This window comes from Lonchura striata, chromosome 2 (genome assembly GCF_046129695.1).
Source record: "Lonchura striata isolate bLonStr1 chromosome 2, bLonStr1.mat, whole genome shotgun sequence".
NCBI classification, from domain to species: Eukaryota; Metazoa; Chordata; class Aves; order Passeriformes; family Estrildidae; genus Lonchura; species Lonchura striata.
Genome location: NC_134604.1, coordinates 93,169,957 through 93,188,662, shown reverse-complemented (window position 1 = coordinate 93,188,662; position 18,706 = coordinate 93,169,957). Strand labels below are relative to the sequence as shown.

The window sequence follows — 18,706 nt, the reverse complement described above, 5'->3', positions numbered from 1 at the left end:
TTCATCAAGGAAGTTACCACTATGGATAAGAGATATATTTATAAACTGAATGTACATCTATCAGAAAAGACACACAGGCTAAGACATCACTTGCTTCAAAATATATATTGGATTATTTAATTATATTATAATATTATTTTGCAGTATGTATGGAAATTTTTTAATTGAAAACTGATCCATTCCTATTTCAAAAGAAAAATTGCTGGTGACTAGAACGTGTCAAAGTAGAGATGGAGACATGGGAAAATAGTCATATACTCAATAGGGTCATGTTAGCAGATTAGAGTCCAAGGTATTTGTTAGTATAAAGCTGTCCGTCTCAGCGCTACACAAAGAGAGCAAGGGCACCACCTGCTGTTTTAGAAATGTATTTATTTGGAACATGACAGTGACTCTTCAAGTACTGCACTCAAAAATTTTCTCCTGAAATTGAAGCTTCTGCAAGATGATTTGAATAACTGATGAGTTAGCAGTTGCCTGTTCACACAATGAACTTTATTGTAGCCAAAACGCTGGCCAAAAATGACTGAATATGGGGTACTTAAGAGGTTTTTGAAAGCAAGGCAGTGTTTCACACGGGCTCTTCCTCACCCAGGGCATCAAAATCTAGCATTCACACATTTCCAGGAGATCTGACTGATATCCAATAAGCACCAAAAAGTTTAGTGACTGATTTAAGAAGAAACAGCATCTTTAGCATGTGAATGGTTAGGTCATTTTATGAACTGGAGGTTATAGAATAAATAATTACTATTAGATAAGGAAGACATCAAACTACAGTTCAAACAGTTTTCACAAATTTTCAAAGGACCTTGTTTCCAAATGCTCCCAATTGAGAAGACAAGAGTTCATATACACCAAGCTGATTTAAACATACATTAAGAACTTTATAAACCAAACTGTCTGGCAGTTCTAAGAAATTTGACCATAGCAAATTAAATTCCTAGCTGACCAGGAGATAAAATGTAGAGTGTGAGCAGCAGTTTGGATGCTCTGAGTCAGTGAAGACTCAATTTTTGAATATTTTTTCCTAGATACCACAAGGTATCTTAAAGTCTTATACCACCTTATAGTCTTCTCCTCTTCTTCTGGATATCAAGTGCCTTGGGAAAACCCTGCATGAGGCTGCTCAGACATAATCAGACTGCTTTATTTTATAGAGTAGAAAAGAACTTTCACGAAGACTTATAAATAATCTTATAAATAAGATTATCAAGTGTCAGAACTTCCATGAGAGTTAAGAATCATTGCTAAATGAAATAGCCAATTTCTATGCAGGAGCCTTCAGCCATTTGGTCAGAGAATATCCTGAAGGATTTTAAGTGAAAGCCAAGTTCAAAACAGCAGTAGCAGCCACAGTGTCTTCACAAATTTTGGAAAACAACAAGAAACTTTATCATATTATGTGCTTTTGCCATGGAAAACGATAGCATGGCCCATTTCCTCTTCAACCAGAGCCAAGATTCATCTTGTCCACTTAAAAGCAAAGTTCTATGAGATATTTTAATTTTTATCCTGCATAAATCAGTTCTGTTTGTGCATGAAAAATTTAAAGGAAAAGGAAAAGTGAAAATTGTGCATCATTTGATTGATTCCCATGAGCTGAGATGAAGTTAGCAGATTTTTGTAATATGTTTGTATCAAATACATTTCAGTGATAAGTTTCTCATGTTTCATCTATTAGTTCAGTTCTTACAAGATATCAACAGAGGTGTCAGTACAGTGCCCTATTTCCCCCTTTAGAAGATGCTTTGTACATCTGCAAGATGTGCAAAACAAGAATCATCTATGATTGCAGCAAGCTTGTGCATTTATTGGTGGCTTATTAAAAATTAATTGCTGTAAATGAATGCTAATAACAAATTAGTAAAAACTTCTTTGTTTCTTCTGTTTTGTTTTTTTTTTTACACAAATAGTTTTATTACAAACTTGAATTTTTAATACACATGTAAGAAATTGTACAAAGGCCTTGGCATTTGCAAAAATCTTTTGATATTTTCATGGTAATAGTCCATAAAACATTTTTGGACACAGACGTGCTCAAACAATGGTATCATTGCATAGAAATTTTTAGAAATATTTCTAAGGCCACTTTGAAGAATATTTTGGCACAATATTAACAAAATTAAGGCCTTATACTTTTAAAAATCAAGTCATTCAGTGTGTGAGTAGTGTTTAAAACCCTGAAAAATATTAAATACACAATAAAGACTATAAGCTCAAAGCAGGATTTACTATTATAAACACAAATAACTATTAACCTGGGTTCAGTCTCTGCAACTTCAGTATTGAAATGGCTATGTAAAATGAACATTTCACATCATATTTTGGCATTTAACACCTAATTCATGACACTGAAAAGAAGAAAAATTTTGTAAGCTTCTTTTTGAAATTATAAACTCAGAGCTTGATTTGCCTAATGGTTGATATCTATATAAATTACTAAAATATTTATATATATATTTTTTCTTGACCATTGCTGGATCATTCTTTATTCCACAGGAAAGTTTGTTCTACTGCACAAAGAAGCTGCATAGTACCAACATAGCAGAAACACTTACATGCCTATTTGTGAAGCCAATTTGGCAATGTCTTCCAGATGTAGACCCATTAATACTGACAGCACTAAAGGCTACAAACAGAAGCAAAGGTTTGCAGGATGGCACTCTAAGTTGTGAAAAGATGGTTACATGTTGCTTAACCACAGTCTGTAATCCCAAATCTCTTTTTTACATTAGTATTTCTTTGTACAAGAACAATAAGTACATACCCAAGAGTCTGGGATTTTAAGACACCTAGATAACGGTAACAAACTTATCTGGGGAAGAAAAATGAATCTAAATATATAATACAAGAATGAGAAAGGGGGGTCAAACAGTATAAGGCAGAACTGCATACCTCCTAGCACCTTTGCATTTTTTTCTGGATAAATGCTGACTTTTTATTCTATCAGTGCATTGCATTTATATAAAAAATACATATACTTTGATCAAAAGTGCCATTTGGCATGTCAACATTTGAAGCTTATCTTTGTTGTCTCTTTTCTTCTTTAGCAAGGACAGGGCCAGTAAAGCAGTGTGTGTTAGTTATGCAAGTTCCTAAAAGGCACTTTACTGTTTTCATATTGGACAACAATGAGGTACATATGATATATGTCTAGGCTTCATTGCTGTTAAACAAATAGCACCATATTGTGTGAAATTAGTTGAAATTCAAAAGTCATTATGTTTTTCTCATACAGACTTGACAACGGCTAACATTTGAGCGTAGATCCCCGGCTTTCAAGGTTGAGGGAGTCGGTTTCCTATGGAAAAGAAAAAAAAGACCCTTTAACAATTTTCAGGTTCATAACTGACAACACCAGCTTGGAATGCAAGTCTTCCTTCCAGTCTCTGTTGAATCAAGAAGGTATTCCTAAGTTCTCCAGTGTGTAATCACTTCCATGTTTGGTCACAAACTATTATAAGATTAGTTTTAAACATCACACACTTAATGAAGAATTCAGTTCTTTCATGAGGCATAACATTTCCTTAACCTAGAACATCATCTGTTAAAGCAGCAGTTTGAAAACAATCTAAAATTTGGATAATAAAATAAAATTAGGCAAAGAAGCTGAAATTTGACTGTTTATGAGTTTCTGCTAACTCTTGTGACTTTAAACACAAATGAAAAGCTGGCAAAGGAAATTACATGATGTCACATATAAACAAAAACCAAAGCCTTTTCTCTTTAACCTGCCATAAGGAATTACTCCTAGCAACTAGAAATAAATAATTTCCAAAGGTGTGCTTGCATTTAATGCTTTTCATTAAAAAATATTATGAGTTCACAGGAAATTAAGGAGTATTTGTGTTTTCTGATAGCAGGGCAGGTCCACAATCTGGGATTATTTTATTAATCTCAGGCATAGTTTGCAGCCAGAAAAGTGTGTGAAGTTGAGAGGTCTCTGGGTAGGACTCAAGGAATGGAAACAACTAGTACTCATTCCTAATTTTCTTCTGACCACCTTTCCTCTTTCCTGGGATCCAGGGCTTACCCCAGTGGTGGGGTGGTTGTGGTAGTAGTTTTTCTGGTTGATGAGATTATCGCAGCCCCAACAATACTCAGTCTCAGCGTTCAATTTTAATACCTACGCCACTGACAGCTATCTGATAAACAAAGAGTGAAAACTGGCTAAACAACCTGTTTTGTTCTGAGACAGGCAAGGCAGCATTCATAGATCTAGAAGACATGAAAAGATGAAGGGTAAGAGGAGCAGCAGTCACAACTGTGATGGAAGATGGTGATTACCTGCACTCCAGAGGAATGTCTGCTGACCAGTTAAGCTATGCAGACATGGGAACTGACCTATATGCTAACATATTAGTAACACTCATACAGAACAAATTAGCCTGTATTGAAAAGTACTCATGTGCAGGAGACCAGAACAAAACCTATTACCACCAGCTGCATTTTACTCAAACATACTTCCTCTAACATTAGGGAAAGGTAAATAATTGTTCAACTCACTTAGTTTAACACCTGTACAAATTGCAAGTAGTTCTATTATACGTTAACACACATTTACAGGAAATGTTATATTCTAATCTAATTTCAATCAGTATGTCAGCCTATCCCAGTTACCACTTGGTGAATACAATCAGAAACAGTGGAATTGTGACCATTGTTAGATGATTTTGAAAAGCAAAATACATGGTACAAATGACACATTGCAAACGCTAACTGATGATACATTCATTAATTCCCCCAGAAGCTACTAATTTTTTTTCTTTCTGTTATAAAAATGATTAACTACATAAATTAACTGTGCTGGTGGATAGCCAGTACTCAAACCTGTATTACACTCAAAAAATACTTCTTTTTTTCAGCGGTAAGGCTCAACTGAGTCTCAAAGAGTGATAAATAAATCACAAACTTACCTGAACATCTCATTCCTTTCTATAGTGGCAAGCCAGAAGCTGTAAGCATTTGCATAGTAATTGCAGGTGCCCCGGCCATGGCATTCAATGAAGGGAGCGCTGCGGAACTCCTCCAGGCAGGAACCAGGGGATGCCAGGGCCTGGCCAGAGCCCTCTGCACCAGCACTGGTGTGCTAGGAAAAGGCAAAAGCATTGGTCACAGAGGCACTCTTTACCTCTTCTGCTACAACTTCAATGAACTCTCTCACACAAATAATTCTTTGCACTTCTCTCCTTGTCCTCTGTTCTGTCCATCTGCTGTTTTGTTGCTCAGCTCAAGGAGGAACAAGAAGGTGGAGTTGAAGACTCCATTAGGTTCTCTCTCACGAGAGCAACATGACACATGAGCAATATCAGCTTCAGGGGCAGCTGTATGCACAGAAGGCCTTCAGGAGAGACAGCAGGACTCAAGGTATCTCTATGTAAGCAACATGCCAGGGCTAGCTCTTGGCCCAGGAGGCATAAGGTCTGGTATGGCTTTTATGTGAATAGCTAACCCCATTCTCACCCCACATCACAGTGACCTCTCTCCCATTGCCAAGTGCTAACAGCTTTGCACCCAGCTGTGTCTCAGACCGTGCCCAGGCCTTGCCTGGGAAAATGATGAGATTCTTTTTGAAGTCACTGCAAAGGGTAGAGGTATAATGCCCTCCTAAAGCCTGAAAGGACAGAGTCAGATACTAAATTTCCATAGATAAAAACCTTGAAACAAATGCTTTCCTCAGCTCAGAGTATGTCTTAGTACACTTACCATGACAAAGGAGTAACCAATCCAAAGTGAACTCCAGCCTTCAGGACACGGTGGTATTTGAATTGTTTGACTGTGAACAGCTATTACCATAGCAGGAGCCTCACACACAGAGCATCTAGAAGGACCAAGGCATGAATGAGCTGTATGCACTTAAGGATTAATAGTTCTTTATTCAGAAGCTAGAAATCTTGAAATAGAAAATGTCACGTTCAAAACCAATGTTTCATTTAGAAAAACAGCCAGCTGGTTCTTTTTTCTTTTTTGTTAATTTCTAATTTGTTTTGTAAACTTCTTAATTTTTCCCTTACTAAGAGAGAGTTCAACTATTAAGCCTTATTCCTATTAGCTTTCCTATGAGAAAAGAATGACACCTCTTATCTACATGCATTTACACACATTTTTCTTTTGTCTACTCCTGTTTGTACTGAAGTTTCTAAAAGTTCTCAATGTCATGAACATGGGGAGCAAATAGCCAAACACTGCATCTCAGCAAGTATCACTTAAAAGTGGTCCAGTGTGATCAGAAACAAGTAACAGCAATTCATCATCCTAAACTTAGCTCTGACTTCCAGAGAAAAAGCCATCTCTCTGGAAAATGTCTTACAAAGGCAATCACTGCTAAGATAATCTAATGCAGATTCTTTCCCATGCATTTTCCTTGAAAGTGTGTTTTATTTACATTTTTGGTCTGTTTCTCCAGTAAGAGATTTCCAGCAAAGTAACTTGCACAACAAACTTCAAAGCAATTCTCCAGAAAGACATGCAGCACCAGGTCTTTTACTTTAGATAAATTCCTCATGTCTCAGAACTGCTAAGTTACTGAATAATCCAATGACCAATCATGCCTTCATAGAATCAGAACAAACCCATGAGCTGGGCTGGAATTTTAATATGGGGGCTGGTAATAAGGAATTTGGTAGATATAATCAGTTTTTTCTTGTACAACTCTTCAACTGGCTGCTGCAGTTAGCAATTATGAAAATTATTTAAAACTAAACAGTCTGATTCCTGTTATCAGAGCAGGGAAAAGAATGAAGTGCAAAATGGATTAAGCTGGATTCTGGAAAATGCAGAGAAGCAAAGGTATTCAGAATGAAAGCCTTCTCCTTCTGCCTTGTGAAGACTGCTTTCATACCTACTGCCTTCATCTTTAGTGCAGAAGCAAGGGAGTTATTTTAAGAACTACATCAATGAAAGACTAAGTTTAAAGAAGGAATGTAAAGCTGCCTCTATTCTTGGAGCTCTGCTTTGCTTCAAGAGACTGCTGATAATTCAGTAGAAGGCCTTACAGGAAAAGAAGTCCTATGATTCAAGGCATCAAGTGACACTTCTACACATTTTCTACATTTGGACAGGAAAAACTCTTGGTTAAAAAGTAGCAACTAATAAAATAAATTGAAAGAAGAGTCTTCCAGATTCTTTGCTAGTTTTCTAAAATTAATATTACTTCTATTTCACTCATTGCTATGACTAAGAGGAGAAAACCACATAAGCATACATGCACGCACACACACATATGCACATACATGTACACACTTACGCGTCCTTATGGTGCCAAAGCTAATCCGTAGGCATAAGATAAGGCAAAGGGTTGGTTAGTACCTCCTTCAGCAAGAGTTTAAAACATGACTGTTAAAGGTTATTTTGGGTGCACGATATGGGATGGCATAAAAGGAATATGAATTTCAGAGGTTTGGCAATTTGAACTTTTTTTGAAAGTCAAGCCTCTTCCATTCACATGCAACGAACAACCAAAAATTTAAAACTAACAAAAGCTATAGTCTCTCCTGAGAATCTTGTCCTTAATCTGCTCATTCATTTTCAAAATATACCAACTTCTTTGGTACTAAACCAAAAGTAAGAATACAGAGTACGACTGCAGATATAAGAAGGATTCCACTATGCAAAATAAACATCAAATGTTTTGCAGTAGAGCCATATAGCTTTTCAAACATCCAGGATGTCCAGAATACAACCTACTGCTGATTTGGATTGTCCTTTCTCTTGGATGTACCTGAGAAATCATTACCAGCAATCTCCACTCCCATTCATTAAATATGGCTGGAAGAGGGATCAGCAGGAGCTAATACAGATTAGAAGCAATGACAGAAATTTCTAGTGGTCTTAAAATTTCAAATGGACCAAAAGTTCAACATGATGCATTGATGCAGAACAGTTATGTCTCTGATATAAGCACCATTCCTTATGCTAGCTGCGAATCTGGAATTATTAAGAAAACCAGATGATTGATTTTGCAATTGTTTCATTTGATTCAGACAATAATGGCTATATTCAAGCCGAATGTCTAAAACAATTGAAGAAGGCTGTCAGTCTACTGTATGATAAAAATGCTACCATTTTTAAACAAAAGGAAACTGAGCCCTAAAAATCTTCTAGCTATGGCTAGTTAAAAACCAGAAGTGTTGAGAAAATGCAAAAAAATTTCTCCTTCAAAGTACATCACAGCTTTTGCAAGACAACATTTCAAAGTAAATATTTTCATTTCAATTATACTCAAAATAGGCTATTTTATTTGTTTGGGTTTCCCCCAGAATGGATTTATTTTTGATCAAAGTCTAAACGGAAAACACGCACACTTTGAAACATTTCATCAAAAGAATTCAAACTTTAAATTGAAAGGCAGGAAATAAAAATATACAGATTAAAAACCTTGTCCAGAAAAATAAAGTACCCTGCACTTTTTCCACAGGCTTTTTCACTTTATAAATAAGCAGAACTGAAACCATACCTGCTGATGAATGGTCTGATATTGTCACCAGTGATAGGAGCCATATTCATTGGCATGGGCTCAGGAGTAGACAGCCAGTAGGAGTAGTCATTCCTTGATGCAAAATTACAGACGTTGTTGATATTGCAGAATAAGAAAGGCATGGTACTAAATTTACGAAGACAGCTTCCTGCTGTGCCTGAAATGTCAAGTGAAAGGTTATTTCTTAACAGTTTTGTTAAACCACTGCCAACTGCCTAACACTTATTTCCAGAAGCAGTTAAAAAAGGCAGAGTACACTTGCTCTGGACAGACCAGTTTTCTCAGAGGAAGTGAATTCTCTTTGCTTCATGAGGAATGAACAGGACAAGGAAAGTAGTCTAGTCTTGCCTGTAGAATTATGGAATACATTAGGTTGGAATAGACCTCTAGAGATCATCTATCCTACTGCCCTGCCAGTTAGATCTGGTTTCTTGGGAACAGTTTTAGTTGAGTTTTGAGGATCTCTAAAGACAAAAAATTCAACCATCTCTCTGTTCCAATGGTTGACCATCAGCATGATAAAAGAGCTTTTATTTATGTTTCACTAAAATGTGTCTCATACTTGTGGTCCATTGCTGCTTCTGTCACCGAGACCCTCTGAGAAGGGACTCCATACTCTACCCTTTCTCTAGACATCTGTAGACTGCAATAATGGCCCCCCCCCCATAAATATATGTTAATGCTGAGCAAACCCAGTTCCATCTGACTGTCCAGACCCCATGAGCCATCTCAGTAACTAGGTGTTGTATTCACTGTGGTATAGAAACATCTTCCTTGCTCTGGGATGCCTAGGTCTGAGCCAGAGCAATTTCACAGATTTGCTTAATGCAGTTCTACAAATGAGAGCAGCATTTGGTTTGTAATGAATTCTAACAGAATTCTAATTAGGTCTCTTCTTACCCAGATCTTGGCCATGTGCTCGTTCATTGCCTTGTACATAAAGCAAGGAGTAGCCGTGGTAAATCAGCCTTGTTCCAAAGGGACACGAAGGTTCTTCAATGGTTTGACTGTGTCTTGTAACAAGGAAGCCATGAGCAACAGATGGTGCCCCAGGTGGGCCCATAGCCCCAGGCAAGCCATCAGGGCCAGGTGGACCAGGAAATCCTCTGGGCCCTACAATATAGAGAGGCTCATTTTAATTCTGCAGACAGCAGTACTCTCCCTACATAACTAAAAAAATGAAATTAGATACATTCACACCTAATATCATATGTTATTTTTCCATGAAGGAATCAAGTCTTTGAAGAATGCAGGAACTTACCTGGGGGACCAAAAGGACCAGCTTCTCCTTTCTGCCCAGGCTGACCATCAAACCCTGGACTACCAGGTGGTCCAGGTACACCTGAAGGTCCTGTCACCCCTGTTGAAAAACAAGCAATAATTATTACTGGATATTATGTCATGTTCACTCTGACTTTTTGGTTTTAATACAGCACAGCATAGGTATGCCCCAGCATAAACTAAACTCATGGAGATTCAGTACATACAGTCCCATACCAAGAGCACATATGAGTTACTGAAGGCAAAGTGGTTCTATAGTAGAGAAGAAAGGAGAAGTAAGGACAGAGTGTGCTTCTAAAATAACAAGCGTTTTCCTGGAATATGAAAAGGAATCTCTTCTCTCTCTGCTTATCTTACGACTCAATCAAAAATAGACTGTAAAAAAGTAGGGTCCTGAACAATGATATTCTCCTAGCTTCTTCCCAATTCAGACATATTTTATGTCTTCCCTTTATCAATTTTTAGAGATGCTATGAATCCTACATAAATTCAGCAAATCTGACTTCAAAAAGAGGAAGTTAATGCCATCAGCACTATAGCAACATTTCTGTGACTCATCAGAAGCTTTAGACATTCACAGCTTTCCTTTTCCTGACCACCCAAAAAGAAATATTGTGTTGATGTACTGAATTGACTACTAGTGATAGAACAATGGATTCTGCACAAGCAAACCCATGCTGTGTTCAATCACTGAGGCTGTTTCACAGCTATTTCATAAAGTACAGCTGTTGCAGAGTTGCATCCCACCCTCAAGAGGAAAATTTAATACCTACTATATTAACTAGGAAGAAGATATTCATTATCCTCCACTGTAATTCTCTATCAACTCAATATAAGTAATTAAGGAAAAAAAGCTTTCCCTTAAAATCTTAACACTCCTGAGCTCCTGTTCTCATTTCCCATCATTCTGAAGGATGTGTCCTTGTGGTAGCATTTTTCCTACCACTTGCTCCATTCTCTTATTTGCTAGTGTGTTTCACTTTTGCAGTTCACCTACTCTTTATAAAAATTGCAATATCTGGACTAAAAGAAGAAATCCAGCACCATGGAACAAGCTTCCTCAGGAAGTACTTTTCATTCCAGGATCAAGTGGTATTCCTCATGCTTTCTACTCACAGAGACACACAGTAATTCAGTTTTGATTCAAGACTAATGACAGAAGACAGCCTAACAAATACATCTTGGGGAAAGGATAAGGAATGTGTTGCAAGTCATTCTGCCTCCTGCTGATTTCAAATACTGATGTGATGCCTGCAGAGAGCCCATAAAAAATCACCAGGAAGGCATCTATTTTGGATGGGCTTCAAAAAGGAGCTTCTTCATCATTGACACCATTTAAGTGGCTTACAAAACTTGGATAGCATTATACCAAAAATCTTGCAGTATCTAGCCTACTTTTGGTCTATTTTACATTACAAAAAATGTGTTTCTACTGAAAAATTAGAAACTCTCACCTTGTTGTCCTTTGGGACCTGGAAGTCCTGGGAATCCCTTGAGACCAACTGGTCCTACAGGTCCAGGTAAGCCAGGATCCCCTTTAATAAGCTGAAAAGGACCTGGTGGGCCTGGTGGGCCTTGTAAACCTGTGGAAATCAACCAAGAAAAATAGCACGTATTTATTATTGTGCAATAAAAAAAAAGGGGGGGCAAAAAAATGTTACCTTGTATTGCCATTTATGCACTCAGAGACTGGAACCTCTCACAGACAGTCACAAGGTATAAACACATCCTAGACTTCACATGTGAAGGAAACTGCAGAGCTTCCCAAATGGAAGCCTATCTGTGCTGGTATCTCTAGCCAAACACTTCTCATGGACTGAAATAGCTGTCCAGGCCTTAGGCTGCATGGAGTTGTCTCAGCAAGTTTGCAAATATCCCCAAGCTGAGTGGTCTAGTCAAGATGCTGGATGGAAGGGATGCCATCCAGAGGCACCATGCCATGCATGACAAGTGGGCCAATGGGAGCCTCATGAAGTTCAACAAGTGCAAGGCCAAGTGCAATCCACAATATCAGTTCAGACTGGGGGATGAATGGATTGCAAGCACCCCTGCAGAGAAGGACTTGGGAAACACAAGTAGATGAAAAACGGGATGAGTTGGCAATGTCTGCTTGCAGCCCAGCAAGCCAATACAGGGCTCCACGAAAAGAAGTGTGACCAGTAATGCTCCTCCTCTGCTCTCTTCTCATAAGAGCCCACCTGGAATATTATATGCAGCTCTGGGGTCCCCTGTACAAGGAGGGCATATACCTGTTAGAGCTCTGTTAGGTCCAGAGCAGGGCCATGAAAATGATCAGAGGGGTGGAAGAGGTCTATGAAGACAGGCTGAGAGAGCTGGGCTTGCTCAGCCTGGAGCAGAGAAGGCCCAGGGAAGACCTTACTGTGGCTTTCAGTATATAAAAAGGGCTTATAAGAAACACCGAGAGAGATTTTTTTTACCAGAGTCTGGAGTGACAGGACAAGGGGAAGCAGTGTGAAAGAAATAAGTGTTTACAGGTTGAGTGTAAATTTAAATTGGACTTAAGGAGGAAAATTTTTTACTGTGAGGGTGGTGAGGCACTGGAAAAGAGGTTTCCCAGAGAAGCTACAAAGCTCTATCCCTGGAAGCATTCAAAGCCATGTTAAATGGGGCTGTGAGCAACCTGGTCTAGTGAAAGATGTGCCTGCCCATGGCAGGCAGGTTGACACTAGGTGATTTTTAAGATCCCTTCAAAACATCCTGTGATTCTAATCTGACCATTCAGATGCTGATACATGATACCTGGTTTCATATTATAAGTTTTTACACAGAACAAAAGAGTGATGGAGTTATAGCCAGAAATAACAAAAAAATAATAAAAAATAGCAATTTTACTGAAAAAATCTGGGGAAAAAAAGCACAAGTCTTCATTATACCTTTAGATCCAGGAAGACCTTGGTCACCTCGCTCACCCTTAAGGCCTGGGAAGCCAGGAGTTCCTTTTGGACCTGAACTCAAAGGAAATATTTGCATGAAAATTCAGTAATTTCTTGATTTGGAAGAATATGTGTGGAATAATCATGTATAACCCCATGATCCTGAAAAGGAATTGACTTTATTTGCTCAAGTACTTTTAAATTGTTTGCAGGAACACAATACAAACACCACCACTAAGTCACAAAAGAAATGATGACTGAAAATAAATTTATCTTATTTTTTATCTTACTTCTCCCCAAAGTTCTCTTACTTTAATAATATCATTCTCTAGATTAAAAGCATTATGTTTTTCTTATTAATAACTGTATTTTTTATACACCTGGTATTTTCATGTACATGATGGTGACACTAGCAGGAACATATTAAACAAGAGAGACATACAGAGCTCACTTCCTCACATATAGCTATAACATTTAGCAATTCTCAAGAAAGATTCTTGAAGAATCTTGAATATTCTTGACTGGTAGCATCTAACAATCAATTTTATATCCATCTTTTCAAGGAAGTGCACATTTAATTGTAAAAAAGAATAGGCAAGAGAAAAAACTTAAGAAAAATCTCAATGCTTTTGTATGTTTTTTGACACAGCTTTCAGTGTCCTGTTCAGTAATTATTAACATTGAGTCAACATTCTTTGGGCATTTCTTTTGAGAGAGGAAGGATGTGAAAGAGACATTTTTGTGTGCTTTTCAGGAGTATGTTAAGTTTTCTCCTCACCTGGAACACCTGGAACTCCTGGAGGTCCAAGATCACCCTTTGGACCAATATCTCCTGGTAAACCAGGACTACCCTGCATAAAAGAAAATGTGAAATATAGTTATCCTACACTACTATGATATGACTCTCAAGTAGGCTGTGTCTTACTGGAAACCTATGAAAAAAATATAATATGAGAAATCCATTAAATTTAAGAAATGGTCATTCTCCATTCTCTCCCTTGACTAGCTGAGAAGCTTCTCCTAAAGGAACAGGAGTGACACTTTGCTCTTTCTGAACTATTTTTTGCCTCACAAAGATACCAGAGCAGAATGAGATCCTACTTGCACTGCAGCCAGTAAAAAGGTTCTCAAACATAGACCATATTATTACGTAAAACATCTGTAAGCACAAATCTCAGAAGATACTAATTTCAGTGCAATCCCAGCAGGAGGTTGCTAGTTAGATAATAAAATGAGGAAATTCTAGCAGACTTGAAAACTTCTACATTCACACATGGGATGAAATTAAATATGCTCAACAATTTATAATTCTATGCAGATTTTTACTTTTCAACAGGGCTAAAACACTCAAGGACTTAAAACACTTCAAACACAATGGGAACTCCTCCTTCTGCCTTCACCATTCTAAACTGTAGCCCTGAAATTAATGGTAACAAGTTCACTGTAGCCTCACTTCAAGGAAAACCAAGACCCTTTTCAAAAGACACTGTAAATAGTCATTCAAATGGCTTCCAATTTCCTTTTCTTCTTTTGTCTGTTGCAGATCATCTGCAAAAAGCTTGTAAGTATAGTTTAGAGTTTCTCCCTGTCTGATTTCATATGACAGTGATAGTTCACTATATAATAAAACATGGAACACAGGTGGAGGAAAGAAATAAAATCCTTTTGCTAAGTAACCTACCAACCAGATGGAGATGTGAATTGAACTATTTGCAGAGCAATAGAATAGGCACACAGGAGTGATTTTTCATTCAGTGGAAGTAAGATGTTTGTATTAAGGTGAGCAGAACAACAAATGTCTGTTTCTTTTCACTGATTATAAATGCTGAAGAGATGACTAGTTCAAAAATGGATGCCAGTTAAACTTCCAAAGACTCCAAAGTTAAACAAAAGAGATGCTACTCTCAAGAGTGCTAAGAAAGGCATTAATGAAGTAAGATACCCTGGTTTCTTCTAGTCACATGGTCACAGTATAGAGGATTGTTTAAATAAATGGCTGTCTCTTTGTATCATAATACATGAATTTCTGAAGCCCAAACCAGGAGGGCTATCTTTCATTCAGAAAGCACTTATGAATTCATCACATTAAAAGAAAGGGGTTTTATATATATATTAGGTTATAATTATAAAAATATTTATAAGAGGAGTTTATTAGAAGCTTTCCATCAAAATATGTTTTCCATAACAGTATGCATTTCCTAAACTTTTCTTTCCCATCAGATACAGCTTGGTAAACAACTTTTTTAGATCTGTTCCAAACAGAACAAAATTATTTCAGGAAAATGTTTCTTCTCCCATTTCAACACTAAAACGAATAGGAAAAAACCCATGAGATTTGCATTTCACAGTCTGATCTCTGCATTTACTTTCTTTGGATACAATTTTTGGACAGGTTGTGTCACTCATGTTGCAACAAAATCTCCATTCTGATATAGGTAACCATGTACCTGGAGACCTGTATCATCAATTGAGCCATAATCAGAGCAGGAGCCTGTGACACTGGGGACATTAGAAACTCATCTTAGTATGTATCACCAGAGGAAGCTTAATATTTAATATTACTCTCACTGCAGCCTTTCACACTGAGTTAACAACCCCCTACTATGAATTATGACTCAAGAATAGTGAAACATTTTTTTCTGATTGAAGGCACAGAATCAAAACCCTTAGGCATTTCCCATTCTTTCTCAGCAAACAGTCTCAGAATGGTATATCAACCAGTAAAAATCCTTACAATTTCCTGGGATACAGAAATTTAGCTTTCTGCAAAAGTAGTGCAAACTGTTAATCTAGGGAAAATATACTGGAGTGTTATGCTGAATGTACTATCTTCAAAGCTGGTATGGTATGGTACAGTATGGTATCAAACATAAAAAGGTCTGAACATGGGAAAAAAAACCTAAAAACCTTGATGTCTCTGTGAAGTGACTCCAGGACACAGAAAAAGATGCACTAGATATTTGCATTATCAAGAATAAAGTGGACCTTTAAAGTTCTGCATTTCATATCAGGACCTTATTCCTGAGTATTTCTTTTGTACACTAGGTATTTTCTCATTCTTTTTTTCCATAAATATTATTTTTATTGTTATTATTGTCCTTTTTTTAATAGAATCATTAAGATTGGAAAATACTTCTATGATCGTCAAATTCAACCATTAACCCAGTACCACCATGTTCACCACTAAACTAAACACCTCAAATGTTATATCCACACATTTACACTTCCAGGGATGGTGACTCCATCACTTCCCTGGACAGCTCATTCTAATGCCTGACCACCCTTTCAGTGAAGAAATTTTTCCTAAAATCCAGTCTAAAGCTCCCCTGGCATAACCTGAGGCCATTTCTTCTTGTCCTGTAATTTGTTACTTGGGAGAAGAGACCAAGGCTACAATTTCCTTTGAGGACTTGTAGAGAATTATAAGCTCCTCTCTGAGGCTCCTTCTACTCTGGGCTAAATGATCTCCATTCCCAGTGTAGTAGGAAAGGAGGAATGAAAAGTTAAAAAAATAGAGCATATTTTTCAGTATGGAAAAAGGGATCATACACCCTGAGAGAAAGAATATAGAAGACAAACTATTCTGGGTGACTGTCCTATTCTACTTCATTCTCGCTAGTATACTGAAAAGTGACTATTTTAGGCCAGGGAAAATGAATAATATATGAACAAAAGTGTATTAATAGTATTGCCTATTTGTAGTTCTAAATCATCAGCAATATTTCATCACTGACAGTACTGAAATTGCACTTTATTTGAGAGCCTTCATAACAAAAGCAAACAGTTCAGGTATTTTCAGAAGGAAATTTATCATGAAATATGCAGCCCTTAAAATTAACTACTAATGCATTTACCAGATTTATGGATATGCTTCAGCCATCCTGTACTGTTAAGACACTGTAAATTATATTTTGGGTGTTGTATGTTACCACTCACTATCTATAAATTTCTAATAAGTTCATTAGCTCACTGGGGCAGCCTTTCCAAGGAGAGCACTAGAATGCTTTCAAACTGATTTTACATCATCAGCAGTGAGTCCAAAGGTACTTTGAACATAAAATATAATTGTTTTGAACACGAAACTGTGTGATTAATATATCCATTAATTACAAGAACCAGCTTTCAGCAAATCTGGAGTGTAATGAAAGTAACTTACTGGCAGTCCTTGGAAACCCGGATCTCCTTTCATGCCCGGACCCCCAGGAGTCCCTGGCCAGCCATTGCTCCCTTGCTCTCCTTTGGCCCCTTTCAGACCTGGAGGTCCTGGTGGCCCTGTTGGACCTGGTGCACCTAAAAACCAGAAGAAAAGAGTATTTAGTAGAAAAATTGGCTTACAGCAGTATCTGATGGAGGACAAACAGCATCTACAGATGGACAGAACCAAAATAATTGTTAATAATTCTTATTTCAAGAAAATAAGTAGGAGAATCTGTTGCAAGGAGACTTCTCATCCAATAATCTCTCAGCCTGTAGCTGATAGAGGCAGTTTTCCACACGTGCAGAGCAAGTAGATAGTCCATCCTCAGGCATAAACACGTTAAAGATATTTTGTAGCTCTGCTCCACTCTCCTCCTTAGCCTCTAGCACAGGCCACTGCCATGGAAAGGCCAAGCTGGCTCATTTTTAAATACATTAACCTCCAAGACACAGGAACATATATCTCCAGATGCCTCAAAAATGTAAATAAAGTCCATAGGGAAACATGGAAATGGGAGGCAACCTTCTCAACACTAGAAAGATTTCTGGACAAAGCCAGCTGCTTGAGGACATAAAAACAGCCTGTTCTAGGACATACTGCCAAAACTGCCTGTAACAAAGGCTTTTCTCTGACCTGAGAGAAGAAGATAAACAAAAATGTGCAATACTGATTGTATTATTAATTAATTAACTAGGTGAGCCTCGATGAATAGCAATAAAGATGAAGAATTACCTGGAAGACCAGGTTGGCCCTGGGGTCCTCTGTCTCCTTTGGGACCTTCAATTGCACTTCCCGGTAGCCCAGGAAGACCTTGGCTGCCTTTAGGGCCTGGTGGACCTGCATATCCTGGTTCCCCTTTCAGGCCTGGGATCCCTGGACTTCCTGGGGATCCTGGAAAACCCACTTCACCTTTTGCACCTAAGATTTGAAACAACCACAGAACAGGATTAGAGAGACTATCACAATCACTTAAACCTTCTGCCATATTGTCCACTCATAGTAAGTCTTATTCTTTCTGAAAACACTGACCTTAACTTTATAGATTTCTATAAAAATGCAAAACTTCAGGAAAACTGTATGATTTTTCACATTATGATATAAAATATGAGGAAAGTAGTTTGTCTGACATACATTTTCTTATCTAAACTCATCACTGGGCTATTTTTAGTCACTTTTAAAATAGATTAACATTCAGCATCCCTCTACCACTCCTTACACAAAGATTATAAAGCCCCCAAACCCTTACTCCACAGCAATTATTATTGTCAGAGCCAAGTAATGGATGCTGTGCTTGACTAAGCACAAAAGGTCTTGCTCCTGGAGAAAAATTGAATACTTTTTTACTAAGATCTAGATTTAGACCCATTGTACTTACTTTCCGGCTTGTATAAATAGTTAACAGTTGCAATTCAATCTAGTTTTAGATTGAGCAAAAAGAATACAGAGTAACTGGTGTAAGTACAATAATAAAAAAACCCAAAACGTATAGAGAACACTATCCTTGGCTCTCCACTTGAGCAGAACAAGGTTTTTAAATCCTGGACTTGTTTCTTTGGAACTACCAAAGAAATACCTTTAGAACACAAATTATTTAAGTGGAATATATATTTACTCTAAACCCAGATATTTTTAAATGAACTGAGCTGACAAAAGGAGAGATGTGGAAGGTGAGAGAAGTGTTCTCATAATCTAGTGCTCTACATGCCTACCAAGCTATGATCAGAAAATTTGCTACATCTATTAAGTTCTCTAACATTAGGGCTTTCACAGTAGTTAATGACTGTTAATTAGTCTAAGATGGTAAATAAAATATATTCTGAAATTCTGGTTTATCACTTTGGATTGTCCAGACAA

At 37.5% G+C, this 18,706-nt stretch overlaps 1 protein-coding gene across 2 annotated transcripts in view; it reads right to left on the bottom strand.

Annotated features, from left to right (window-relative positions):
• Nucleotides 1–352: 352 nt before the first annotated feature.
• Nucleotides 353–18,706, bottom strand: part of COL4A1 (collagen type IV alpha 1 chain) — a 120,851-nt gene continuing 102,497 nt past the window's right edge. Inside the window, exons 42-52 of one of the 2 annotated variants that reach the window (XM_077781584.1) lie at nucleotides 17,585–17,770; nucleotides 16,811–16,944; nucleotides 13,433–13,505; nucleotides 12,655–12,726; nucleotides 11,215–11,343; nucleotides 9,741–9,839; nucleotides 9,380–9,592; nucleotides 8,459–8,636; nucleotides 5,710–5,824; nucleotides 4,920–5,092; nucleotides 353–3,304 (exon numbers count right to left, since the gene is read on the bottom strand). In XM_077781584.1, coding sequence (XP_077637710.1) covers nucleotides 3,223–3,304; nucleotides 4,920–5,092; nucleotides 5,710–5,824; nucleotides 8,459–8,636; nucleotides 9,380–9,592; nucleotides 9,741–9,839; nucleotides 11,215–11,343; nucleotides 12,655–12,726; nucleotides 13,433–13,505; nucleotides 16,811–16,944; nucleotides 17,585–17,770 — 1,454 coding nt within the window. In that variant the 3' untranslated portion in view covers nucleotides 353–3,222. Of the gene's footprint in view, nucleotides 3,305–4,919; nucleotides 5,093–5,709; nucleotides 5,825–7,249; nucleotides 7,270–8,458; nucleotides 8,637–9,379; nucleotides 9,593–9,740; nucleotides 9,840–11,214; nucleotides 11,344–12,654; nucleotides 12,727–13,432; nucleotides 13,506–16,810; nucleotides 16,945–17,584; nucleotides 17,771–18,706 lie in introns of those variants that run through there. The other variant, XR_013339523.1, reaches the window with a different exon arrangement.